Source organism: Callospermophilus lateralis, chromosome 15, assembly GCF_048772815.1.
Source record: "Callospermophilus lateralis isolate mCalLat2 chromosome 15, mCalLat2.hap1, whole genome shotgun sequence".
NCBI classification, from domain to species: Eukaryota; Metazoa; Chordata; class Mammalia; order Rodentia; family Sciuridae; genus Callospermophilus; species Callospermophilus lateralis.
The window spans coordinates 51,480,085-51,493,846 of record NC_135319.1 but is presented as its reverse complement, the minus strand read 5'-3'; the positions used below and the strand labels follow the sequence as shown (position 1 = coordinate 51,493,846).

The window sequence follows — 13,762 nt, the reverse complement described above, 5'->3', positions numbered from 1 at the left end:
ATTATATAGAAATAATAATTTATCATAACCATATAGTTTACCACAGGGATTCAAGGTTACTTCAACATTTAATAATCAAAGAAAGTAATTAATCATATCTGCAAGGGCAAAAAAAGAGAAAAAAAAGAAAAAGAACTACAATCATTTCAGTAGTTGAAAAGAATATCTGACAAACCTAAAATCCATTCCTAATAAACATTCTTAGCAAACTAGAAATAGAGAAGGAGCTCCTCATCCTGATAAAATGCATCTATAAAAATCCTGGAGCTAACATTATATTCAAGGATCAAAAATTAACTATTTACCCTTAATGACTGAGAACAAAGCAATGTTGTTAGCTCTCACCACATCTAACACTGGACTGAAAATCTTAACCGGTGTAGTGAGGCAAGAAAAAATCATAAAGATGTATGTATTGGAAAGAAAGAAATATATCTGTCTTTGTTTTATGACAAATTACATATAAAAATCTCAAAAAAAACTATAAAAAAAAGCTCTTCAAATTAATGAGTGATTTTAACATGGTCAAAGCATATTACATTGGTAAACAAAAATCAATTGCCCTGCAGAATGAAATCGAACAAACTATGCAATGTACATGTATGAATATATTACAATGAATTCAACTTTTATGTATAACTATAATGCACCAATATAAGTACGTATATATAGTAGAGTCAAGGAAGGGGATCAGCGGGAAAAGGAGGGAAAAGCAGAAATACTTGGGATGGAAATAAAGCAAGTTTTGTGATATGCACTTATATGTATGTCAAAATGACCCACCATTATGTTTAACTATAATGCATTAATGAAAAACATCCATTGTGTTTCTATATTTTAGCAATAGATAATTAAAAATTAATTTTTAAAATGTCATTTACAGAAGTATCAAAAATAAGAACTACTATGAGGTATTAACAAAATTTGTTCCCTAATCTATAAAACATTGCTGAGAGAAACTAAAAACTTTAAGAAGCAGAACAATATATCTTTTTATGAATTGGAAAAGCTATTTATACAAATTTGGCAATCTGATTCTAAAACTTAGGTGGACCTAGAATAGCCAAAACAATGTTGAAAAAGAACAAACTTGAATGATTTGCACAATTTGTTGTCACGATTTACAACAGAGCCACAGTTTCAGGACTTGCTAGAAAGCTATAGCTAATGTGCTATTTGTGTAAGTAGAGAAATAAATATAATGAAACAGACTCACATATACATATATGATCAACATATGAACCATGCCAAGGCAATTTAATTAAGAATAATTTTTTCTCAACAAATAATACTGGGAAATAATATATTTTGCATTCACATGCAAAAAAAATGAATTTGACTCTTACTTTGCATCATATATATACCCATATTCAAGCTGTCGAGGAATGAGAAAGATAATGTATGCATATATATATTCAGCTTTCCCTCCAATTAAAAAGTCACTTTCCACTTGAAAATGCTGGGAAGCCCAAGCTGTACCATGCTGGTTTACCAGATTTTCCTTTAAAACCCAGATGCAGGGGCAGTGAGTCCAGAAATAACCCAAGAATATTTCCTTCTATTTGATTCCTTCTCCGCATTTATGTGGCACTAAGTCTCCTGCTCCTGAAACCCACTTTGTCTTCTGAAGTTTCCATTCAGGTGTGTTTAATGGATGGGGTGACCAATAGTCCAAGTTTGCCTGGAGCCAAGTTGATTTCCAAGATGTAAGCCTTTTTATTTTATAAAAAGGAAGGTCCTAGGCTAAGAAGGACAAGATGGTTCACCCTCAGCAGAGATAGTAACAGGTTACCCACTATATCCAACTTCCCTTCTAACTCTACCTTTCACAGCTCATAACTCTGAAAAGCAGCAGCCCTACTATCTCCATGAGCCTCTTTGCTTACAGATGTGGACCACAGCTGAGACAACCAGACTCCCATGAAATGGAATACACTGAGATGCAAAGGCATGAGTGTCATATTTGGTACTGGATCTTGGAGATAGAAGGCCATGTGATTAAGACCTGGAATACATTAAGAGGGGGCCATGTTTGCGGATGAATAGCATCAGGAGCTAGTCCTTAGGAGCAAGTGTGCAGAGAGAATCACAAATGAGTGGCAGGGGAGAAAAACGACTCTGACTGCAGACAGCTTTCTAATTCCATGCTGTGCTTGTTTTCACATTCTTGGAGATTGCTTGGAAGTACCTCCTTTCTCTGGCATGTCCTTATTGAAATACCAGAAACCTAGCTGAACCATGGAAGTCTAATGAGCAGACTACTGGTACCTATTACAATAGATGCACACTGCACACAGTAGGTGTGCAGTGAAATTAATTACATGCTATGTTGGTGAATAGTATATGTCAGCCTTGCTAGGCTATGGTGCCCAGATGTTTGGTACACTAGTCTTAGCATTGCTGTGAAGGTATGTTGTGGATGTAAAGAACATTTATAGTCAGTTAACTTTAAAGCAGATGAGTCTCCTTAATGGGGAGGTGGGTGTCATTCCCTCCAAAGCCTTAATAGTGAAAAATTAAGGCTTCTACAAGAAGAAGAGACTATAAAATAGAAATCCTGCTTCAATTTTCAGCCTCCTGGCCCACCCTATGGATTTAGGATTTGCCAGTCCCACAAACATGAGCCAATTCCTAAAAATAAATTATACGAACACATATCCTTTTGGTTCTGTTTCTCTAGAGAACCTAGACTGATGCATGTGTTAATACTAGCTGGTGATGAAATGACAGAATTTCAGAACAGTCAGGAATCAGGAGGCACTGTGGACCAGATAAAGCATACCACAGCACCTGCTCCTAAGTGTAGGACCATATCTAATTGTAAGGAACCTCTCAAGAGACTCCTTCAAGAGAGGTGGCTGACCCAACAGCTGGTGGGTTCTCTTAACTTAAGTGCCTTTTGTTCTATTTGTGAATTTGAATCTCTGGAGAAACAGAAAAGAACTCAGCCAGGCACACAAGAAATGTGCTAACACTAATGTTTGTCAAGTATTTACAACATGTCAGACTTCACTGGGACCATCTCATTTCATCTTCCCCACAAATCTGGGATATAGGTACTATCATCATCTCAGTTTACACAGAGGCTAAAATATCTTGCCAAAGTGGAAAAGAGCCACAGTTAGGGAGTAGGCAGAGCCAAAATTTAACCCAGGCAGTGTGACATACAACTCCTCTGGCAAATGCAAAAGCCCAGCAGGATTTCGACATAAGGTACACTATCAATAGTGCCAGGCTATTTTATATTGCATTCCACACTGTCCTTACTGTATGACACAGACATCCCACCATTCTCTCCAACACTGTGACTGTAAAATGACTCCTCAGCTCAAGGCCACATCTCCTTTTGAAGGAGTGTATCTTAGTACCTGATGCAATTATTGTTGAGAATCGGCAACACTCTAACTCCAACCCAGCTCCCCATCTGGGACCCAGCAGAATCAATGTGACAGAGAGGGGGTCAGGACCTGAGTCTTCATCTTGTTACTTACCAGACCAATTTTCTCATCTGGGGACAACATCTAATGCATAAACTGTTTGTCAAAGGAGGGGATTGCTCAAATTCTTCAGGCAGGGACTAGACATCCTGAATCTTTAGCATCTCACCAAGTCTGAATGTGAGAACCCAACTGAGGTGGCCAGAAAATGAAATACATCAGTGAAATGACAGGATGGAAAATAAATGAGGCCTAAGGTTATGTAACTTTGAAAGGATGTGAAGGAAACTGGTGTGAAAATGAACCCAAAGAATTTCAACCTTGGACTATGAATGTAGGTCAGTGCTAGGCAAGCCCACGTTCAACCCCCAGTACTAAAAAGAGAGAGAGAGAAAAAGAGGAGGGGGAGGGAATTTAGATCTAAAAGTCTAATGCAAAAAAAAATCTATTTACAAAAGGGAAAACCATAGGAATCTTTGCTAATTCTTACGTGAGAAAAACCTAGAGAGCAGAAATGCTAGCCATTCTGAGAGAGAGCAGAGGAACAGGCAGCCAAGCCGTGTGCAAGCTGTTACTTCAGCTTCAGTCCAGTGGCTCCAAGCCAGAGTTGAGACCTGAGGTCAGGTTACTGAGAGATAAATAGCTGGTGGCCTTTCTCAGAACTGCCCTTGCTGACCTCCAGGCCAGAAAGGGAAGCAAGGAGGTGGCAGGCATGAGCATCCCTGAGACAAGAGGAGAGAAATAAAACTCAGGCAGCTCAGTCCAACACCCTCGAGCTGGGTCCCTGCATGGGTTTAGGACAGGTGCCTCCCTCTGTGCAGAACTGAACAAAATGCAGCCCTGTTCAAACAGTTCTTGGGCTTCCGGCTGCAGCTGGGGAGAAAGATGGAGAATAAGAAAGAACAAGGTAAGTGCCCAGAAACTCAAGTTCCCTGCTGATCCATTGATCACTGACAGCGGTGTGATCCAGGACATGGGCCTTTGTTCCTTCCCTAAGACTTCTCAGCAATGAAATCCCAGAATCCCTATGTTGACACTAAACCCAAGTATTAGGAGGTGTGGTCTTTGGGTGATTAGGTCATAAGGGTAGCGCTCTAACAAGTGGGATTAGTACCCTTAAAAGAGGCCAGAGAGCTAACTCACTGTCTCTTTGCCATGAGAGGATACAAGGAGATGCCAACCATCTGCAACCAGAAGAGGGCCCTCATCAGAATCCAACTATGCTGGCACTCTGAGCTGAGTCTTCCAGGGTCCAGAACTATGAGGAATAAATACTTGTTATTTAAGCTATCTAGACTGGTAAATCGCTATAGCAACCCCAGCTCACTAAGACACACCTTACCCCTATGTGCTTTGGTTTAGACATTAAATGTCTCCTAAAGACCTGGGTGTCAAAGGCTTAGTTCCCATCTTGGCACTATTGGGAGGTGATAAAAACTGTAAGCAGCGGGGCCTAGTGCAAGGTCTTGCCATCATTGAAGGAGTACCCTTGAAGGAGATATTGGGATCTTAACCTCCCACCTTCCTCTCCTGTTGATTCCCAGCTACTGTGAGGGAGGCAGCTTTGTTCCACAATACACCATGAGATTCCTCCTCACCACATTAAGTAATGGGGCCAAGTGACCTGGGCTAAAAACTACAAAAGTGGAGCTAGAATAAACCTTTCCTCTTTTTAAGTTGATGACCACAGATATTCATCATGATTGTAGAAAGCCCACTAGTGCCCATGTGGCCCAGCTCTTGGGGAACCTACAGAAAATGGAAAGGGGCAAACACTCCCTGCCTCTTTGTATCACCCCTAGAAACCGTGTATGAAAAATAGCATTAACAGGGGATAGACAGAGGTAAGCGGTGGGACATGAGATTAAGGGAATAATTCTATAAAGTGAGCTCACTGTGCTGACACCCACGTGCTTTCTGTTCCAAGAAGCTCTTTACCTGAAACCCTGCCTGGTTTAAGTGAACAGGATATGTTACATTCCTCAGCAAACTACCTGCTATCTGCAGGAGAAATGCAGGCCCCAAATAATTCCAATAAGAACACAAGGTACCCTGAAGTGGAGACTTTTGTGACCCTTTTATACACCAGATCTTGGAACAGGGAGATAAGGATAATTTCCCCTTATAGATTATAAAATCTATAAGAATAGGTTTCATTTAGAACCTGCCAGCATGGGCCAAAGTGACCTAGAGTAGTCATGACAGTGGGGACTTGAAAGTCTGATGTTATCCTGCTGTCAGTCAAAAGTCAAGAGGTGGACCCAAGTAGAACTTTCTGGAAAATTCCCTAGGACCCCTATAAAACTCCAGGGCAAGACATGCATGCAGTGCTATCCTTTCCTCTCTGAGAAGGATCCACTCCCTCCCTTGAAAATGTCCCCTTTTCCCCTTTCCTATCCCTCTAATAAACTCATACCTGTTATTCTGAGTGACATGTTTGAAATTTTTCTGATTTGATTTCAAGAATTGGTGTTTGAATGGGGGGCCTTGATGCTGCCTCAGTCTCCCAGAAGCCTCAGCCCTGCAACAGTATCTCTTTCCCTATACCCTCATGAACAGTGTTGACTATCAAATGTTGACAACACTTGCTAATCCCGTTGTTTTAATTTGCATTTATGTGATTTACTAATGAGGTTGAACCTCTTTTCACATCAGCATTGTGATCTGAAATCTCCCCACCCCCATGAGTTACTTGTTCATGTCTTTTCTCCATTTTACTGGTGTTGGTTGTTATTTCCTAATTGATTTAGAGAATTTGTTCAAGGGGATACTAATACCTTGCCTGTTATGTATGGTGCAAATATTTTTCCCATTTATCTCCTGTTTTGTCCTTTCTGGAAGTTTGGTTTGTCATGTTTTATTCAGATTTTGTGTTTAGTCAGGTTTTTCTTAATTTTCTTTTTTATTCTTGTATTTTAAGAAAGTCTCAACTATCCCCAATATTCTCTTATATTTTCTTTTATTATTTTTTTATAATTCTTTATACTTTTTCTTTTTGTGTGTTGGTCCTTGGTCACCTTCGATGAGTCTTTTTTATCAGGGGGAAGCCATGATGAGGAAAGCTCTGTATGGCACAGCCAGAGAAATCAGAAACTTTAATCCCAGCATCGCACTCAGATTCTAACTCCATCTCCCACTTGCTTCCTCCAGCAGGCTGCTGAACCCTCTGAGGTTCTATTTGCTCAACTAAAATGAAGATAATTTCTTATCTGGTTGATTCAAAGATACACATTTTACTTAACATCTCTGAAATCAGAATGTGTCTCATAACCAATGGATCAATTTACATCTTTCTTAGTAGCACATAAAATAATAGCATGTCTTTTAATCAGTCACTGTTTTATTTTTATGAAATACATCTGGCTGCATCTTCCAAGTCACTGAAGGGCTTAGGCAAGTGGAGGTGCTTGAAGGGCAGACAAGTCTCCATTTGGCTAAGCTCTCCTTCCTTCCAAGAAGCAGTTGCTTTGAGGCCTTGTTCTGCTTGCCCTCTCCACCACCCTAGATCTGAGTCTGCTTCCTAGAGACCCCTTTAGGATCCTCCTACCAAAAGCCCTCAGCTGCCTGAGGCTGCTAGTTCTGTGCTTAGAGATACAGAGGACAATCAAGGGCTTGCATAAGGTCGATCCTCCTCTATAACCACAAAAACTGCACCTTCACCCCTAGGGACATGGCACCGACCAGGCACCAGAGCCATCACTCTGGTCACTGTGGGTGACTCTGCAACTCCTCATAGAAGCCTCTGCCCTGGTTCCTCTTGCTGCCCACCTGGCAAGTCTGGGGCTTTGTGGCTTCTGAAAGCTGGAGCTAGAGATGGGGAGCAGTGGCCTTGGTGCCCTTTGTCAGGAGGAGCTGTTCACTAGGATGCACACCACTGGGCCTAGGGATGGCAGGAAGAAAATGATTGGGAAGGATGAGAGGACCTTCATCAGTGTCGTGCACCCAGGGTAGGCCTCAGGGACTGCACATTAGCCCATCCAATCCTCACAGCCACCATGAAGGGAGGGGGTCACAGAACCCCTCCCCCAGTACAGATGAAGGCTGTGCTGCAGGAGGACGGTGACACATCCAGGATGCTGAGACCTGTCACCATGCTGAGCCAAAAGTGGGTCCCCATCAATGTCTAGGCCACACACCTGAGTGGAGCACCTACTACATGGTACATCTAGAGTGGGCTACACAGACCAGGTGGGTAGAGCAGAAAGGTCTAGCTACCTGCTCTTTTCTCCATGTCAGATTGCCAACAGACCACACGGCAAGTCCCTTCATGGCTCTCAGGGACTTCCTTCATCCACTCTCTTGACCAGCCAAGCACCCTACACCCAGCTACATAGTCACAACTAGGGTGGTCCCTGGCCATGGGCCATGCCTTCAGTTATCAACAGATTACAGTAATTCCCTGTGACTATGCCTCATGCCCACTATAAAGCCCTTTTCTTTACTTGATGATAAAGAAAGAAAATAGGTTTGAGAACATTTACCAAAATAAGTCTTAAAATTGCAAATAGTATTTAAACACATTTTTCCAATGGAGTCTTCTTTTAAAAAAAAAATGATATCAAAAGCCTAGGGTGGAGGAGATGCACACAAATACACACTAAGTAAATGAGAATTTAAAAAGCAGTATTGGACAAGCTAAAATCTAAGTCAAAATCCTAAAATAAGAAATGAAAATGAAATTAGTTCTAAGTGAAAGGGTAACAAAGAATTGTCACTATGTGTATATTATAGTCTCATATATCAGCTTCTATAACAAATCCCAAAGCACAAGTTTATATGATCAATCTTTATATATGTTTACTGAAGAATTTCAAGATCAACAAGAGGAATCACATGGTGTAGCACATAGCTCATATTAAAAAAAATATATATATTTTAAGACCTGGTTCTTCAATCACATCCTTTGGACACACCATGCATACAAGGTTCTTAGCCTCTTCTCACCCACACAAGCTACAACTGTACCCCAAGACCTTGTTCTAGATAAGGGGATGGAAACTTGAACAATGCAAGAAACACCCATGGTCTGGGGATGACTTCAAGCAAATGGAGGAGACAGAACATAAACTAGCAAAAAGAAACAGTAAGAAGAGGAGGGAGAGAAAGACACAGAGGAGGGGAAGGCAGGAATCCTCAGAATGGAAAACACAATGTTTGCCAGGCTGAGGGGAGGAGAGGAGAGGGAGGAGCACTCAATAGATGTGAGATTTCCTTTTGTTCTGAACTTGACAGTGGTGATGCTGGACAACATTTGAATACATTTAAAACCACTGAATTGCATATTTTTAAAATGGCTAAGATGGTAAATTTTATCTTATGATTTCCACAATTAAAATAAAAATAGATAATTTTCAGATGTGGTAAGTGCTAGGACAAACATTAGGGAGGGAGTTGTAACGGAGAGATCAGAGAGACTCCTTGAGAGTGAGTCTTTAGTAAAGAACTCAACATGTAATTGCAAAATGATAGATAGAAAGGAACCATCCTTGGGAGGATTTGGGAAAAGTGGCTTCCCACACAGTGGGACACAAAGGGGATTGGAGAGATATGTGGCTACCATGCTGTAAGTGTAATGGAAGCCACCAGTCAGAGAAGTGAGATATCCCCAAGACTTATTATATCAAATGGTCTTTGGTAGCTGAGTGTGAGGCAGGGGGACGCCTGAGGATATGGTCACACTAGGAATGCTCCAGTCAAGGTTAACATTCAAGGTTGGGACTTTTGTGCCTGGAAAAGTCACATGCTGAGCACAGTAGGACCTAGATTCAACAGGTGAAGTTGCCATGGTTACCAGATGGTCCCTAGAAAACAGAAGGGCCAGTGAGAAGTTCTGCATTCATGAAACTCCCATTGGATTGGCAGGAGTGGAACTGCTCAGACATAAAGGAGACCTAGGAGGGTGACTCCCTCTGGCCCCAGCTGGGGCTGCTTCTGGGAGCTGCTCAGGCCAAGCAGGCAGAGAGGTGAACCAGGAAGTGGGAGGTCATCTTGAGCCCTGCTGTGAGGTATAGAGGTAATGGAAGCTGGAGACCCAGCACATCACAGGCTGGAATAGGTGCAGGCCAAAGAGCCACCTGGTGTGGGATTCTGCCTCAGGGCTGGCTGTGTGGTGAGAATAAGCCGACCTCCTGAGTGTGCAGGCTTTCTCACTGTGGCTGATTTCAGCCACACTGAAGGAGAAAGCAGGAAGAAGGTCAAGGAAAGCTGTCTGGCTCCCAGAGGACATCCAGAAAGATGAGGCGGTGGACACAGAGGAACCAATTTAACACTAGCAGAATGTCAGTCATGGCAGAGCTGACAGGTCCAGCTGGGAAAGCTTCCCATATTATCAGAGCAGTGTGAATATGTGCCCTGACTCCTTATCTCCAAGACCACAACAGCTCCAGCCCTGAGAAACTGGGATACTTAGATAACTAAGCAAGTGCAGAAGTGACCCACAAGACTGTGAAGTTTCTGATTCCCAAAGCAGTTGGGAGTTCTTGCAGAGACATGGGAACAAAGCTGGAGGAGGCCACATGGGTAGGGAAGGGGATTGGCTTAAGTCTTAATAGGAACATAATGTTATAATGCATCTCCCAGAGTCTCAGTATAACAACGCAACTTCCCACTGGACAACAAACTTTATCCAAAATATGATAAATAATCAACATGATAAATAACCCATCTCCCAAGCTAAGGACCTGTATCTTCCATGACTGGGTAGAACATCTGAAGCTTCATGCCAAAATGGAAAGTGAAAATAGAAAAGAAGTGCCACAAGATTAGAGGAGTGAGGTATGCCCAGCTGTGACCCCATCTCCTCTCCTGCCTTGCTTTAATGGTATAGTTCTAAGCCTTCACCCCAGCTTATATGTGTTGGTCCCAAATATATGTCCCAAGACCAATAAAGCCCCAAGATGTTGTGAACTAGAATGATCCATGCCACCCTGCTTATTCCCAGTCTCACTGGGCACAATTTGAAAGTGGACACAGCACACCTTGTCCTGCCCTGTGCTACGCTGCCTATAAGTGCCATCAGAGCGTTACCTGAGCTCTAAGAACAGTGAGGTCAGGCCTACTGGGAGCTGGGAAATGTTCCCAGAAAAGAGAGGGTGAGAGAGGAGAACAAAGGGGACAGGCAGGACTGGGGACAGTGGCCAGGAGGCGGTGCAGCTTCATTCCAGCTGGCTAAGACCCATCAAGATCATGTTTAGGATCCCAAGAGGCCAGCACACAGCTCACCAGAGGCACTACAGATGCCTCTTTCAGGATAAATAGGAGTAAAGGGACCAGGAAGGAAGAGAAAAGATCCAGTGGGTGGAGACTGTCCTCTCCTGCTCCTGCCCGGAGCCACCACACAGCTGCCCTGCACCAGGTCTGGCTCCTGGCTGTGTTCCCTGTGATCTATCCACCTAAGATCAGGAGAAATAAAGCTCCATCCAGTTCACCAAAGCTAGCTCTTCGTAATGCTGGAAAAACAAACAAATGAGTGAATGGATGAACAAGTGAATGTGAACATAGATGATTCATCTAATTCAAGTCCCCAGTTCAGAAATAAAAGAAAAAGCATGCATCAGTCATCAGACTCCACGACAAAGTCACAAGATGTGTGTTTTGACTCCATTTCTTAGCAGCTGGGTAAACTTGGATACAATGCATCCTTTCTGTGGGCATCAGCTTCTCCTCCTGAAATGCAGTCACAGGAATTTGCCCTGCACCCCACATGGGAGGACTAAGGGTAGAGCAGGCACCTGGCAAATGAAAAACTCGCAGGCATGGTACAGTGTCTTTGCACCATGAGGTTATGAAGAGGGCACCATGCATCCCAGACTCTTCCAACAAAAAGCTCTTTGTCCACCAGGCTCCTGGTGGCCTACCCAGATAGTTCCTAAGGACAAGATTGAAGCACAATGCTGGGATCCAAAATGGATCCTGACCCAGGACATGCATATTCCTCAACATGTTCCCCCTCTTTCCATTCTTTATAAATCTAAAAATTAATAACCTAGAAAAGAATCTTCTGCTCCAGAAACCCATATGAGTTTAATGTATAATTTATACATGAAAATGCAGATGTCAGTGTGAGACAAATCTCCATATAAATATTTTTGCAGTTAAAATTTTGGGGCATCTGTCTTCCTCCCAAAGGAGCCACCAGACACATGTGAGGCCTCGAGGCACAGGTCGGATGGGACTGGAAAGGTGACTGGTTATTTTTGCCAGCTAGTGATACAGCCACTAGTGAGCCAAGTCACACTCTGCCACAATCTGCCCCCTCAGGGTCCTGCTGTGTCTTGTTCGGAATAGAGATTTAACACTGTATACCAACCAGCTCAGTGGTAGGCCCAAGGGAGAAGGGCAGAATGGAGTATGGCCTCACGCTCCAGTGCCTTTGAGTCTACTGAGAGCCAGGCAAGCAGATGATGAATGACAATGACAGTGTGGCAAATGCAAGGGCTGGGGTAAGTCCTGCATGCCCGTCAGCTACATAGGGACAAGTACTCCCTATGCTGGAGGGCATCCCCAAAGACTCCGAGGACGAGACAGGTTCTGACAGAGTCTTTCAAGTGGATGAAGGCAGGAGCTCATTTCCAATAGTAAAAAGCACATGTGCAAAGACCAGAGCAGGAGTGGGCACATCTTAAACTATATCCTGGTGCAAATTGGGGAAGGGCCATCAGTGAGGCTGGAGTGAAAGGCGGAAGCTAGAGCCCCAAGACACCTGTATGCCCAGGCCTGAAACAGCCCTGAAACAGCTTGAATTGAAGACTTTAAACAGATCCAAACTTCACTTCACTGGATGAATAGTACAGAGGCAAAGTGGAGGGTCGCAGAAGGGAAAAAGAAAGGCAATGAGCTTTGCAAAGTATAAAATGAGTGCAGTGCACATAAATGACCATTCCCATCAGATTCTAGCCCAGGGGTCCTGAACATTCTCCTTCATTCAGGTGGACCCATCCATGGGCTTGATTGGCACCTGACTTTGCATATAAACTACCTGAAAGGTAGCACCCGTCCTTCTTGTCTGCAGTTACTATTTCCATTTGGGGCTGGTGACTCATTGTGTGATGATATTCCCTGACACCCTTTCTCCAGACGCCCAGCAGAGTTCCAGGCATAATCCAAACCATCCCCTTGTATGAGGAAACAGAGAGGCACAGTGCAAGACCAAGCTGAGAACTACTGAGCCATGCTCGCAAAGGAAAGAGGAACTGCATGTCTCCACTGTACCCTGGCCTGAACCAGCAATGAGGTCAAGTACATGTCCTCCTTCCATCATGCAATTGCCAACTATGCCTGAGCTTAATCTGACATCCCCAGGGTGACTTCACAGAACCTGGACATTCTACAAGAAGATAAATCAAGTCCACATTCTCGGGGACTTTGTAGAGCCTCTGCTGTGTTCTAAACCTATAGTCCTGGTCTAAAGATAACAGCCCAGGCTAAAGGGACCAAACACCACAGCACAAGGGTTCTAAGCCCTCAACCCTCATCATACCAGTGCACATCTTGCAGAAGAGCCCAGGTTAGCCTCGCTGACTTTTCCACCCTCCTGGAACTGGTGAATGCCCAGCCACATACCTCGCTTGACCTTCGGGGGCCGGAGGCCGTCCCCCTGACATAGGGCCTCCCAGGCCTCGCACTCTCTCCAGCGCCTCAGCTGCTCCTCTCGCATCTTGTAGAAGAGGATGTGCTTCTGCACATCGCTGAGCTCAGCAAGGAGCTCAGGGTCTATGTACATGTCATGCAGGATCTGCTGCAGCATGGTGCCACCTGTGATGCACACACCAGAAGGGCAGCTGACCAGAGCAGCCAGGCAGGATGCCCCAAGCCACTCTTCAGCCCTGGCCTCACTCGGGCGCCACTCCCAGTGCCCCTTCTCTGTGCAGCAGCATCACTCTGTCTCAGCTCCCAGCCAGTGATGAGCGTATCTCCTCTCCCCAGGACAGCAGGGGACCAAGTAGCAGGAACCAAAGAAGCCTCTGGGACCCTGAAAGGGAAAGCAGCCACCAGGAGAAATTGAGTCCCTCTGTTGGGTCACCAAGCACTGTATCCCAGCAGCACCTGTGTCTTGGACTCACCTCAGCTTCTGGAAAAACAGGGACAGTCCAAGTTCTAGCTCAGCTGGGCAAGGCCCAAGCCCAGCCCTGCCTGGGCCAGTAGGTGTCGAGTGATCTGTCAGTGGAAGGTAACGATGACACCAGCTGTATCAATGACACTGCCCTGGCCAGCCGGAGAACTGATCTCTCCTCTGCAGATAAGAGAAAGGAGGAGGCAGCTTTGCCTACTAATTCCCTATATTGAGGATCAATTCTAAAAAGAGGCCAAAAGAGCCAGCCAGGAAC

The 13,762-nt window shown here is 44.0% G+C and overlaps 1 protein-coding gene across 3 annotated transcripts in view; it reads right to left on the bottom strand.

Moving 5' to 3' along the window:
* Sh2d4b (SH2 domain containing 4B) overlaps positions 1-13,182 on the bottom strand; it is an 82,952-nt gene extending 69,770 nt beyond the window's left edge. For 2 of the 3 annotated variants that reach the window (XM_076834961.1, XM_076834963.1), the window contains exons 1-2: positions 12,999-13,182; positions 11,746-11,748 (exon numbers count right to left, since the gene is read on the bottom strand). In XM_076834961.1, the coding sequence (XP_076691076.1) occupies positions 11,746-11,748; positions 12,999-13,182 (187 nt within the window). The remainder of the gene's footprint in view (positions 1-11,745; positions 11,749-12,998) is intronic. The other variant, XM_076834962.1, reaches the window with a different exon arrangement.
* Positions 13,183-13,762: the final 580 nt, after the last annotated feature.